Consider the following 12,980-nt stretch of genomic DNA (forward strand, 5'->3'; position numbering starts at 1 on the left):
TAATGTTGTATAAACATATATGTCCACTTATGGAATGAAACTTCACAAAAATTTTTTAACATTACCTTTTTTTATTAAAATTAATATTAAGTATTAAATAATTAATATTTTTATCATTATCATTTAATGTTACATGCTTTACAAAAAAAAGTTTAGAGTTTTACGATTTTAAGCTATTTTTATAAGTTGTAGCAAATTTTTCCTAATGTAACATATATTGTATATATTATTATTACTCAATCATTTTTGCACGTTTTTCTTAGGAAAGTAGCTACCGTGAAAAAATAGAGTTGAATGTAGAAACAACAACATATTACTCTCAGATCTTTTGACTCTGTCATAAGTTAGTTGTAGCAGTAAAAATTGTTTATTATGATCGGAATGGTGAAATTGACTAAATATTTTAGATGCGTGCTGCGACGATATCTTGACATACATATGTCTCCAAAGCAACTCTGTGTGTTGCCATGTTTGACAACCGGAAGATCACAGAGATATATCCCTTTCCTTTTTGCTACTGGCCTCTAAAGTACAAGTTGAATTATTCAATTTGTTGACAAAAAGTTCAATGTAAGTAAATTAAGCGTATTTGAATTTGATGAATATTAATGTAAGTAATGTTTTTTAGATGCCGCGTGAAATCAAAGAAGTTAAGGATTTTTTGAACAAGGCTCGCCGCACCGATGCCCGTGCTGTCAAAATAAAGAAGAACCCTACAAACACCAAGTTCAAGATTCGTTGCTCACGTTTTCTTTACACACTTGTGGTACAAGACAAAGAGAAGGCAGATAAAATCAAGCAATCGTTACCACCAGGCCTGCAAGTGAAGGAAGTTAAATAAATCTGCTGCTGCTATGAGACGTGTGTTGATGTACTTGATTTCTTGGGCACTATCTTTCAATATGTTCGTTATGGAATAAAACAAATGGACATAATTGCGGTGTAAAATTTAGTTCTTATTTTTATCGGCTTGCATAAAAACATTGTTGGCTCTGTGATCGTAAAACATCTCCATTCAGGAATACGGATCAACGTGGATTTTGCATCTCATGAGAAATGAGCAGACCCAATTCGTTCTTAAAAATAATATGCGATTATATGTGACCAGCGGGTATTCGCCGGCCTTGCCCGGCTTATAAAATAAGTAAACATCCAAACTTGTGGAAATCGGATGAGATTTGACCGAGTTATGGGAGAGGGCATTTCGGCATATATAGGATATTTAAAGATACCATTTTACATGAATCTTGACCAAAACTAATGTCAGATTAAAATGTCAAGCTGATCAATGAAACCATGAAGAGCCAAACCTTCAGGTAATTCGGATAAGATTTGACATAGTTATGGGAGTGGAGAATTTTGACCTATGTCTATATAAGTTATTTGAGGGTACAATTTGAACTTGAATTTTGACCAAGAATAATGTTGACAGAAATATTTGTCAAATTGATCTGGATGTCAAACCATGAACAAAACGGCAAACTTTTTGATTAGTTCCGTGACAGTTTTTAATGTTAATGTTCGATGCCAGCTTGTTTTTACAGCAAATATGATTACATGATTATTTGCCATTGTCGATCCTGCATAATATGATTAAGCTGTCCCAAGGAATTTGGGTTATACATATTCAATCTATCACAAGCCACAGCAAATTCGATAACTTTTTCAATTGTGTGTTATTATTATAGATGCATTCGCAGTGAAAACATCCATTTAATTGATTGTTTCCGATAGATAAAATAATCGAAACATTATATTTAATCGAACAGAATTATTTTACAGAGTTCTAAAATCGAATGTATAAAAATATGAGATTGCATCCCTGACCAGTATAAGTCGGCTTTTACATTGTTTTGCAACCGCCTTGTGGATATGATTTGTCCAAACAAGCGTTAATAAAATGGAATATGAAACCTCCTTACCTGAGCTTAGTGGTAATTCAATTGAAAGTTAATAAGTAGTTGCATCTTGTTTGCTTATGATATATTAAACGATACATTTCTACAGACACGAATGAAATATAAATATACACACATATATATGTATAATATATATTTACATGTATATTTATATTTATATATAAACTGCATGATTCCCTGTGTACTTTAATATTATATGAATATGGCTAGAGTAAAATGGAAGACAAAATACATATGTGCTCTGCGGTAACAACATTTTAGGACTCTTTGTTATAGCAGACATTACTAAATACATATGTACATACATACATCTCGGGCCTCATTTGACATTAAATGTTAAAACTGGTCGTAAAAATGTATGTTTTTACGATACACAATCAAGATCAGCAATATTATTGTGGTAACTGCTCTGCAGTATACAGAATTTGCCTAATAGTTGCAGTTAATTTACTATTGTAGCTCTGGTTCGTAGTCGTATAGTATGTACATATGTATGTGTTTAAGAAAGTGTCCCTTGCGAAATTGTACAACGGGTATATCGAAAAAACGAGTCATTTTGGCACTTCCTTTTAGACAGTTGCCTACGGTTTTGCAGATGTGTGAAAATAGTGAATTTCGTAAATGTGAAGTTTGATGAAAATATTTTAAACAAAGAACCAAGAACCTACTTATCGACCGATAATTTCTATATAAGCTATGATATAGTGATCCGATGTTAATAAGATTTAAGTGTAGTTAGCATAGCAACTGGATTAACAAAATAAGTTTCCATACAACAACCTACTTTTGGACCGCATTGGCGAAGCACTGAATGAGTGAAGATGGACTTCAGAGAATACGGCAGGATGTTTCCTGAATATCACCAGTGAAGCTATGAGACACAATACCCCACTTTAGCCCCATTGATATTCTACTTGTGCAAGTCAATTTCTTCTGTTTCAGGCATTTGTCTGATTTACTGTTCCTCAGTCAGTTCGTTGCTATGGCAGCTATATGTTATATTTATCCGATTCGGTCGGTTCCGATATATAGTATGTACTGCCTGTTAAAGAATGAAGGATATATGTAAATTTCAAGACGAGAGCTTCAAGACGATGCGCTTAGTTCGCCAAGACCCGGGCTCGTTAGTAGCGTAGTTGATCTCCCTGTCTTTCAAAGATCTGGAGATCATTGTTATTGGTAGCCAGTGTTAGGATATGACGGTCCCATGCCGTAATCTTACGCATCAGTAGTCAGTTCAAAAGGGTTAAACATAACATCCTTCGAGTTATAAGATTTTGCGGATTTGCTCGCGAAGAACGTCATTTAGGGATCTTTGAAATATAATATATAATTAAACCGAAGGGAAGCGTATCTTTTTTTGGTGCTATCCACATTCAAGTCAAAGGTTGTGAAGAAATTTGCCTCTATCTTTGAAAAGCTAGGGAATTTCTCAACCTCTGTTTTGTGGACAGACAGTTACCCCTATTGCAAACGTCCTCGACGCCTGAACGCAACGATCTCAAAACCTATAAGAGCTAGATACTTAATATTTTAAACGTGGTCCTCCTAGTTTTTTCCCGATGTGGTTGTTACAACATATTGTATCGTTAGTGCTTATACTGAAAAGCAGGCTTCATTATTTATTGAGTGCCTACATTGACTAATAATTGCTTACAATTTTTTTTAAATTTTGATACATATATTTAAAAAAATAAATAATAACTATTGTTTTCAGATGTCCTCGCATTAAGCTGCAACAAGAGGCTGGAACTGCTGGAGTCGTTTTTAAGTGAACCAGATGGCGATAAAAAGTTAAATTACAGCCTTAACTTAGAGGATAACTTTAAGAGTCACCAATTTTCAATTGATGCTTTATTGGATACATTTATATTGCTTTATGATGAATGCAGTAACTCATCCCTTCGCAGGGAAAAAAGTGTATCGGATTTCCTTAAGCTTGGTAAGTTCAAAAACCATTTTTTATAGCCTGTTCACAACGAGCATACTTGTTGGTTTTTTGGAATATGCGTCTTGCTTATCGTCCGTCTTTCGTAAAAATGCAATTTTTCGCCGCTTTTGTTTATATTCTTGTCAACGTGTAAAACCTGCGAAATGTATGTACCAATTTATAAAATTTTCAGGATTTAAATAGGTATAAAAAAAAGTGTTAATTTGTTCTGTGACACACTAGAATATATTTTTATACTCAGAATCCATTAAAAACAAGTGAAAGGGGTATAATGTATTTGTGCAAACGTATGTAACAGGCAGAAGGAAGCATCTCCGATCCCATAAAGAATATATATTCGTGATCATCAATTGTCTTTTTTAAAATACACGAATATTCCATAGTAATATTCAAGGAAGTGTGTACATGTCTCCTACGGCTAAATCCCTAGCAAGTCGCACTCTTTGAAATACCAACAGGGCGGGCTGAGACGTTTAAGAGCATCATCTCTGAATAAACTAGCTATTCAATGTAGAGGTCGGATTTTAAAATCACCCTTGATTAAGTTGTCAGTTGAAGCTACTTCGTTCAGTTATGTTTCAACCTTTCAGCCAGTTTTGCGGACCATCGTTCTCGAAAGAAGAAGAGGGCTGATTTCGACATCTTCACTTCGAGATTTCCTGTGAAATGCTATAGCTGCAGGCGAGGTCGTTAACAGTAGTGCTGACCGCTACAGTTGAATCATTCAATTTAACTGATACGAACGAACTCCACACCTTAAACTGGTTTGTGTACGTTTTTAATAAGCTCCAAGTAATTACTTCACCAATTGAATACAATAAGGCTTTTCAAACAATTGAGGAGATTACTCAAAAGCACGAGACACAGCCCGTGCAGTCCTTGCAAATAATCCAATATACGTGCCGGTCTTTGAGCATTTATGAACAACCTTATACAGCGTGTTTGGGTTGTAAGATCTGAGAAGGTCCGTTAGAAAGACAAGTCACGTGTTCATTGCTTTAAATGCATTGCAATTCATTGTTACCCCAAAAAATGTTATATTCAGCCTCAAACGAGCTCATTTTCGTGGTAAGTCCCCTTTTGTTTTTTATTTGTTTTGTGTTCATGGTGGTTGATTAAGAAGTTATTTTCGTTTTAAACACTGAATTGATTTTATTGTCTTTCCAAAGATATTCGTCGTGGAGGATATTCCCAAGTTGTGCACTCCGACAAGAAGATGAGAGAAATTTGGTCATAAAGCGGATGTAGATTTGAGTTCACATCTCCGTGAACACTGCAATTAGGAGGCCTTTGGAAGGCAGGTGTAAAAACTGTCAAATACCTTCTTCCATAGGCGGGCAAATCGTTTTGGTCGAAATTAGGGCTGTAATGAACTCTCAGCCAGGATCAAAGCTATGTTGACCCCCGAGAACCGACAGACAGTCTAGTCTAGACAGTCAGATCGGACCCCAACTTCCCGTACCAGGAGGGCCCAGGTTGATTAAAATGGTTTCGCGATTATGTGCTAGACCTCCATCAGGGGTAAGAGACATCAGCAGCAGTTAGCCACGAAAAACGGGACCTCGTGACGTAACTACCAGCGTGTGTTAGCGCAAGATTTATAGTCCCAATCTCTTGAAAAAATTTATTTTTGCCGCCCTACGCCAATAACTGTGTCTTCTTGAAATGTCTCTTATATTTGCGTTATAAGTTAATTCGTATTCTTCCTGTCATAAATATCAAAGTTCTAGCTTTCGGAAACACCGATCCACGAAAACAAATATTAAGAGTTTATATGTCGCCGCACATATGAGTACATAAGTATCAAGTTTAAAAACCTCTAAAAGCAACAATCTTTTCCAAAATGATATGTAAAACTTGTTTACAATAATATTGATTTTATAACTTTATTTTAATTTTTGTTTACGAATTTCAGCTAAACCGTTTGTCCACATTGTAAGGAAGCTTCGCCTGACACGTGAAGACTTTGAAATATTAAAAATTATTGGACGTGGAGCGTTTGGTGAAGTTTGTGTTGTTCGCATGCTCTCGTCGGAAAATATTTTTGCAATGAAAATATTAAACAAATGGGAGATGCTAAAGCGAGCTGAGACGGCATGTTTTCGCGAAGAAAGAGATGTTTTAGTTCTTGGAGATCGTCAGTGGATCACAAACTTGCACTACGCCTTTCAGGATAATATAAATTTGGTATGCTATAAATTAACCGGAAAGTGTAAACAAACTACATTTTTTATCAATTTTTAATGTCATAGGTGTCGATAATATCAGCTTTGATAATTCAAATGTTCTTAAGTGCATCCAAAAAACACCTAAACACACAAGAAAGTACGGCGGGAAGGTTAGGCAGTCGCTGTACTTTTAATTCTGTCAGCTATCGATAACATACATTTTTTAATTAATTTTTGTTATAGTAGTCCGATCTTAATGACATTTTCTAGAAGCCCAACATTTAACCAAATAATGTTATTTCACAATTAAGTGGGGAATTTCTATCTATGTATACATACATATACATATACATGTTTATAGGATATTTGAGGGTATCATTTCACATAAATGTTGATCAAGAATAATAATGTTGTCAGACTTAGAAGCCAAATTGACCTAGAGGTCTAACCATGAAGAAAAAGCCAACCCTTATGAAAATCGAATGAGTTTTGACCTAGTTATGGGGGTGGGGAAAGGAAGAAACACTTGTAAATTAGATGTAATAATAATCAATCTCACATCTTCTCACAATCTCTCTCTTCACATTTTTCGATATTCGTTTGTTTTTTTTTTTCATTTTAGTACCTGGTTATGGACTATTACTGCGGTGGAGACTTATTAACATTATTGAGCAAATTTGAAGATAAACTTCCTGAAGATATGGCAAAATTTTATATTACAGAAATGATCTTAGCGATAAATAGCATTCACCAACTCAAATATGTTCATAGAGATATAAAACCGGACAATGTTTTGTTAGACAAAAGGGGGCATGTACGGTTAGCAGATTTTGGATCCTGCTTACGCTTGGATAAGGATGGTACTGTTCAATCGAATGTTGCCGTTGGTACACCTGATTATATATCACCCGAAATTTTAAGGGCCATGGAGGATGGAAAAGGACGTTACGGAACAGAGTGTGATTGGTGGTCACTTGGTGTGTGTATGTATGAAATGTTGTATGGAGAAACTCCATTTTATGCAGAGAGTTTAGTGGAAACATATGGAAAAATTATGAACCACCAAAATTGCTTTAATTTACCGTCTCAAGATACTTCACACTGTAAGTTATCGGAAGCATCTAAGGACTTGCTTTGCAAGCTAATTTGTACACCAGAAAACCGACTTGGTCAAAAGGGGCTACAAGATTTCATGCAACATGCGTGGTTCGAAGGAATTGATTGGGAAAATATTAGATCTGGCCTTGCGCCTTATATACCAGAAGTATCAAGTCCAACAGACACATCCAATTTTGATGTGGATGATAATGATGTGAGATTAATAGATTCTATTCCTCCTTCATCAAATCCTGCCTTTTCTGGATTTCATTTGCCATTTATTGGATTTACCTTTTCACAAAATTGTTGTAAATCGGATTCAAAGTCAGTTGACCAAACCCCTGATAATAAAAATGCAACGTCCAGTTTAGATAAATCTCTTGGAAGTCCCTTTTTGTGCAATAAACTATCTAGTGATACAGAAAAATCTAGCGAAGTATATAACAATCAAATTAAAACATTAACAGAACAGTTAATTACGTCTAAACGAGAAAAAAACGAACTATCCGCAAAGTATAATGAACTTGTTGAAAGACTCAAAATTCAAGAATCTGAACTTAAGGAAACAATTTCTCAGCGCAATGTGGCAATGATGGAATACTCGGAGGTTACCGAGAAGCTTACTGAACTTCGAAACCAAAAGCAAAAACTCTCAAGACAAGTTCGAGATAAAGAAGAAGAGCTTGATGCGGCAATCCAAAAAAATGATAGTTTAAGAAATGAGTTGCGAAAGTCTGATAAAACGAGAAGAGAACTGGAACTTCACATTGAAGATGCTGTAAATGAAGCGTCGAAAGAGAAAAAAATTAGAGAGCACGCTGAAGAATGTTGCAGAAAGTTACAAATAGACTATCGAAAATCAATACCAAATGTAGATTCAACAACTCCTACAAGTGTCTCTTCGGGAATAGCATCATACGAAATAGAACGCTTAGAGCTTCAATATGCCGAAAAGTTAAATCATCAACAAGCGCGCAATAATTTAGAACTAGAAGCCCTGAAAGAGCAACTTAGTGAGTTAGAAACATCCAACTCAATACTTTCTGCTGAGTTGCAACAAGCACATGAAAAATTAAAATGTGCCCCTATTGATTATATTGCTGATTCAGCAGAAACGATTTTAGAATTGCAGAAAAGATATGATTTGGATAAATCAACATGGTACGAGGAGAAGCAACGTTTAAGCTCAGAAGTAAGCGAAAAATGTAAAAATCTACGTGACTTGCAAGCGGATGAAATTCAAATACTTAAGGAATTACAAGTCAAGCGAGAAGCAATAAACCATTGGGAGCTCCAAATGGCAGAAATTATTCAATGGGTATCGGATGAAAGAGATGCTAGAAGTTATTTACAAGCGCTAGCTACAAAAATGACTGAAGAAATAGAATATCTCAAACATGTTGGAGCGTTAAATAATAATGCAGTAGATCATAAAAATTGGAGAAATAGGCGATCACAAAAATTGGATAAAATGGAGTTACTCAATTTGCAAAGTGCTCTTCAACGCGAAATTCAGGCAAAGGCATTTATAGCTGAAGAGCTTAGTCAAACCAGGGCTGAACTTATTTCTACCCAAAAAGAAGTTTGTGATTATAAAAAGCGATGCGACAATATTCTATATGATTTAAAGAAAAAAGAAATCGAACTTAGAGACATACAGAAAATTGATGTTGCATATCCAGAGTCTTTTTTAAATAAATCATCGCATCATAACAACGCTTTCTTCAAAGATATATCTATAAACCCTGATGTGATAGACTCTGAAGAATCATATGTCAACGATGCCAGGGATAGTATTTCTTCTGCATCTAATTTGTTTCAAGCATCCAATAGTGGAATGCTTTTTAACTACGAATCAAAATATTCACTTAAAACAATTAAGGACAATATAAGTGTAAAGAATTCTACTATTAATGATGACATTAGATCTGAAAATAGTTCCAACTATGAGGAATCCAAAAAAAAAACCAACAATTCTTCAATTCATCAATTCCTTGTACGAACATTTAGTAGTCCTACCAAATGCAACCACTGTACTTCTTTAATGGTGGGATTAACAAGGCAAGGCGTTGTTTGTGAAATTTGTGGTTTCGCATGTCATACTGTTTGTTGTCAAAGAGTTCCGACTATGTGTCCAGTACCCATGGATCAAACTAAGAGACCCTTGGGTATAGATCCCACAAGAGGAATTGGAACAGCATATGAAGGATATGTTAAGGTTCCCAAATCCGGTGTCATAAAACGAGGATGGATTCGTCAATTTGTGGTCGTGTGTGACTTTAAACTCTTTTTGTATGATATATCTACTGATCGGTGTGCTTTACCTAGTGTAAGTGTATCCCAAGTGTTAGATATGCGTGATCCAGAATTTTCTGTTGGCAGCGTCCGGGAGAGTGACGTTATTCATGCTGCTAAAAAGGATGTCCCGTGTATTTTTAAGGTAAGACTTTTAGAATATACAAACAATTTATAGTCCAAAAAGATCTTATGTTGAAAATCTCAACAAGATCGGTTAAGAAACACAGAAGCTATTAAAGAAAACGTTTAACATGTTAATTAATAAGTATACCCAAATCTATTCTAAAAATTTATCTTTTTAGATTAAAACATCTCTTATCGAAGGAGGAATCTCATTAAGCACTTTGATGCTGGCGGATAATGAATCGGAAAAGTCCAAATGGGTAATTGCATTGGGAGAACTTCATCGCATTTTGAAACGAAATAATTTACCAAATACGGCCATTTACAAAGTAAACGAAATATTAGACAATAATTTGTCGCTTATACGAAACGCACTATGTTGTGTTATAACTTACACAAATCAAATTTTACTAGGAACAGAAGATGGGCTGTTCTATTTAAACTTAGATCAATATGGTGAGTAATACTTATTTATTTTCGATTGATCGACTTTAAACTTATTTCCCATTCATTACGTAAAATCAAGTAAGAAAGTTTTAGTTAAGTACTCCAACTACGTAATACTCAGAATACGCAATATCCGGCAATAAGAAAATTCAAGATCATTTTGAATTGTTACTTAGGGACACTATTTCCTGCTCTACTACTTGTAATTTAAACCATTCATTTTATTTTATAGTCTACTTGTTAACAAAAAATTAAAACCAAACGATATTTTTTTTTTCAGAAATTGCGCGTATTGGAGAAACAAAAAAGATTTTGCAATTGTGGTATATTGAAGAAGAGCAGATAATTGTTATTCTTTGTGGAAAACAGCGACATTTGAGGCTTTTACCGATAAGAGCTTTGGAGGCAAGTGACGTAGAATGGATAAAAGTAATAGAGTCTAAAAATTGTATTTCTGCTTGTACCGGAATAATACGGCGTTATCCAAGTATTGTGTATTCATTTATTATTGCGTTAAAACGACCCAATAACCACACGCAAATCATCGTTTATGAAATTAATCGAACGCGTACCAGACACCAAAAGACTTGTGAGTTCACGATCGGATATTTAGCTCAACATCTTCAAATACTGTCAGATATGCGCCTAGTTGTTGCTCATCAAAGTGGATTTACAGCCTATTTTTTGAGAGGAGAAGCAACAGCAATGTGTAAGTATAAAAAATATTTCAAGTATTTTAATAGTATACCTTATGCGGCCATGGTAAATGAAAACTATAACTTTCATAAAAATAACTATACAGAAAATAACTAATAGATAATCAAGGTTTAACTGTTGGTAAATAAATATAAATACTTCTATTGAAAAAACAATTATTTCTTTTCTAGCTCTTGTTCATCCAGAAAATCAACTATGTGCGTTTTTGAATTATTCTGGGGTTGACGCTGTTCGAGTAATTGAAATACTTTCCCCAACCGGAGGAACTTTTGGAGAATACCTCTTGGTATTTCAAACTCTAGCAATATATGTTGACTTACAAGGGCGAAAATCACGAGATAGAGAAATAATGTATCCGGCTTTTCCAACTTATATAAGTAAGTATTATATAGTAGTCTTATTGCTCTTTTCCAAACAAGAGTTTTTAAATCCTGATCCCATGGAAAATGATAAAAAATTTATAGTGGTTTTTGTGCACATGGATGTAACAGCTCCGAGCTACGTGCATTTCCAAATTGCATTTCTGCGGGGTCTTAAAAAATAAAATTATATGAGTTATATATTTAAATAACGATCCTCATACTGCTATGTTTGCAGCATATTCCGATGGTCATTTGTTGGTATTCTCGGAGACTCATCTGGATATATTCAACACACAAACCTCTGAGTGGGTTCAATCTATTGGTATAAAACAGTCACTTCCTCTGAATAATATAGGCAATGTTGTTTTAACATCTATCAATGATACACCTTTGATTATATACTTGGCAAATATTCATACAAGTAAGTAGTATATTATGATACATTTCTATTGGTTAGTTTTACTTATTCATTTGAAATAGTCGGATTCACTTGACTGCAACATTCTTATATCCTCAACATTATTCAAATTAAAATTAACTTGTTTTTCCTTACAGAGGGACAATTGCACCATCATGATGGAGACCAAAAAGGAGTCGGTAACATTAAACGCAGATTTTCTCTTAGAGAAATAAACAAAACAGTTAAAAGGTAAGTACTGAAAATATGCTTAAGTTTTAAGTAAAGGAATGGCTGTCGAAGTTTTGCTTCGCGGAATCGAAAGCTATTGGATGATGTTTTGCTTTTGAGGGTCTCTGCAATATTATTTTCTTGTAACTCTTAGTTAGTTATTTTAAAAAACAACAGATAGTCTATATCTATGAAAATGTTAGTTTGTACTTTTAAAATAATTTCAGTGATCGAAGATCAAAAATGATATCTGGTCCAACTAATTTCAACCACATTTCTCATATGGGACCTGGAGACGGTATTCAAAATCAACGATTATTAGACTTACCAACCACTTTGGAGACAGCCGAACACACAAGTAAACAGCTCATAACTTCGTTAAATTCCGTGAACCAAATAAGAAAAAGTAACTTACTGGATCAAGGTATGTATTATAAATATGTGTACTCATTTGATATTTAAAAACTATATAATTATATTGTTGATGGTTTGCCGATCTTTGGCTTGAAGGTATACTTTAGCTCAGAATCGTAGCTAAATAAATACTATAATTTAATATAAATTAATATTGTTAACCCATTAAGAGAAACCTGTATTTCCCAGCTGACGGTAACTCTGAGGATTTCGGTAAGGATAACATGCTGTCTAGGACTCCCAGCCCAATACGCACGTTACGTTCTGATGACCTAAACAATATTGATTAACATGTAATAGGTACATTAAATTAAATGATTGCCGAATAAAATTGAATAAAATTAAACTAATGTGATGTTTGTAACATAATTTTCTTACAGATTATGCGTGAGTAAAATCAATTTTTCGATATTTTGAAACTAAATTTACCATGTATCCCTTGAATATATATGATTCGGATAAATATAGAAGACATTATCGATTCCATAAGCCAGAGATTTAAAGCCAAACTACTTTCTCTGAATGGTAATTGATTCGACAAGAACGTTTATTACCTATAAGAATCGATAGCGTCACTTGCCGTATTAAAGAAAAATAACGATTTTGTTTGGGAGCAAGCTTAATTTTAGTTCGATCGGTTGCAAACTTCTTTTTAAAGCTCACAATAAAATAAAGTAAGCTCTCTTCGCTCTAACTCTGGCACCTTTTAAGCGCATTAGCCTGTTGTATTTGTATGATAAACTCGTCTTCCGTATGGTATAGGAGAATACATATTTAAATTCAATATGCAATTTATTTTAATCTTTTTTAACGTTATCTTTATTAAAATATATATATTTATATATATAGTACAAA

The 12,980-nt window shown here is 34.2% G+C and overlaps 2 protein-coding genes across 2 annotated transcripts; both read left to right on the forward strand.

Moving 5' to 3' along the window:
• Positions 1-472: 472 nt before the first annotated feature.
• LOC115763012 (60S ribosomal protein L38) lies at positions 473-937 on the forward strand. The gene is made up of 2 exons (XM_030705405.1): positions 473-570; positions 629-937. The coding sequence occupies exon 2, from the start codon at positions 629-631 to the stop codon at positions 839-841; it is 213 nt and encodes a 70-aa protein (XP_030561265.1). The 5' UTR covers positions 473-570; the 3' UTR covers positions 842-937.
• A 913-nt stretch (positions 938-1,850) lies between these two features.
• LOC115762978 (serine/threonine-protein kinase Genghis Khan) lies at positions 1,851-12,471 on the forward strand. The gene is made up of 11 exons (XM_030705358.1): positions 1,851-1,934; positions 3,637-3,861; positions 5,786-6,057; positions 6,661-9,576; positions 9,737-10,013; positions 10,285-10,713; positions 10,892-11,098; positions 11,319-11,504; positions 11,639-11,732; positions 11,939-12,135; positions 12,315-12,471. Exons 1-11 carry the CDS (start codon positions 1,901-1,903, stop codon positions 12,413-12,415), a joined length of 4,938 nt encoding a protein of 1,645 aa, XP_030561218.1. The 5' UTR covers positions 1,851-1,900; the 3' UTR covers positions 12,416-12,471.
• The last annotated feature ends 509 nt before the right edge of the window (positions 12,472-12,980 follow it).

The sequence above is a fragment of the Drosophila novamexicana genome, unplaced genomic scaffold (assembly GCF_003285875.2).
Source record: "Drosophila novamexicana strain 15010-1031.04,08,12 unplaced genomic scaffold, DnovRS2.1 tig00000008-arrow-pilon, whole genome shotgun sequence".
In the NCBI taxonomy this organism is placed as follows: domain Eukaryota; kingdom Metazoa; phylum Arthropoda; class Insecta; order Diptera; family Drosophilidae; genus Drosophila; species Drosophila novamexicana.

Bases quoted from the DNA above. Each gene is read 5' to 3' on its own strand.
- LOC115762978 (XM_030705358.1), top strand. From the start codon at position 1,901: ATGGAATATGAAACCTCCTTACCTGAGCTTAGTG. The intron at 3,862-5,785 runs GTAAGTTCAAAA...TACGAATTTCAG, and splicing joins ATCGGATTTCCTTAAGCTTG to CTAAACCGTTTGTCCACATT. The intron at 10,714-10,891 runs GTAAGTATAAAA...TTTCTTTTCTAG, and splicing joins AGGAGAAGCAACAGCAATGT to CTCTTGTTCATCCAGAAAAT.
- LOC115763012 (XM_030705405.1), top strand. From the start codon at position 629: ATGCCGCGTGAAATCAAAGAAGTTAAGGATTTTTTGAACAAGGCTCGC.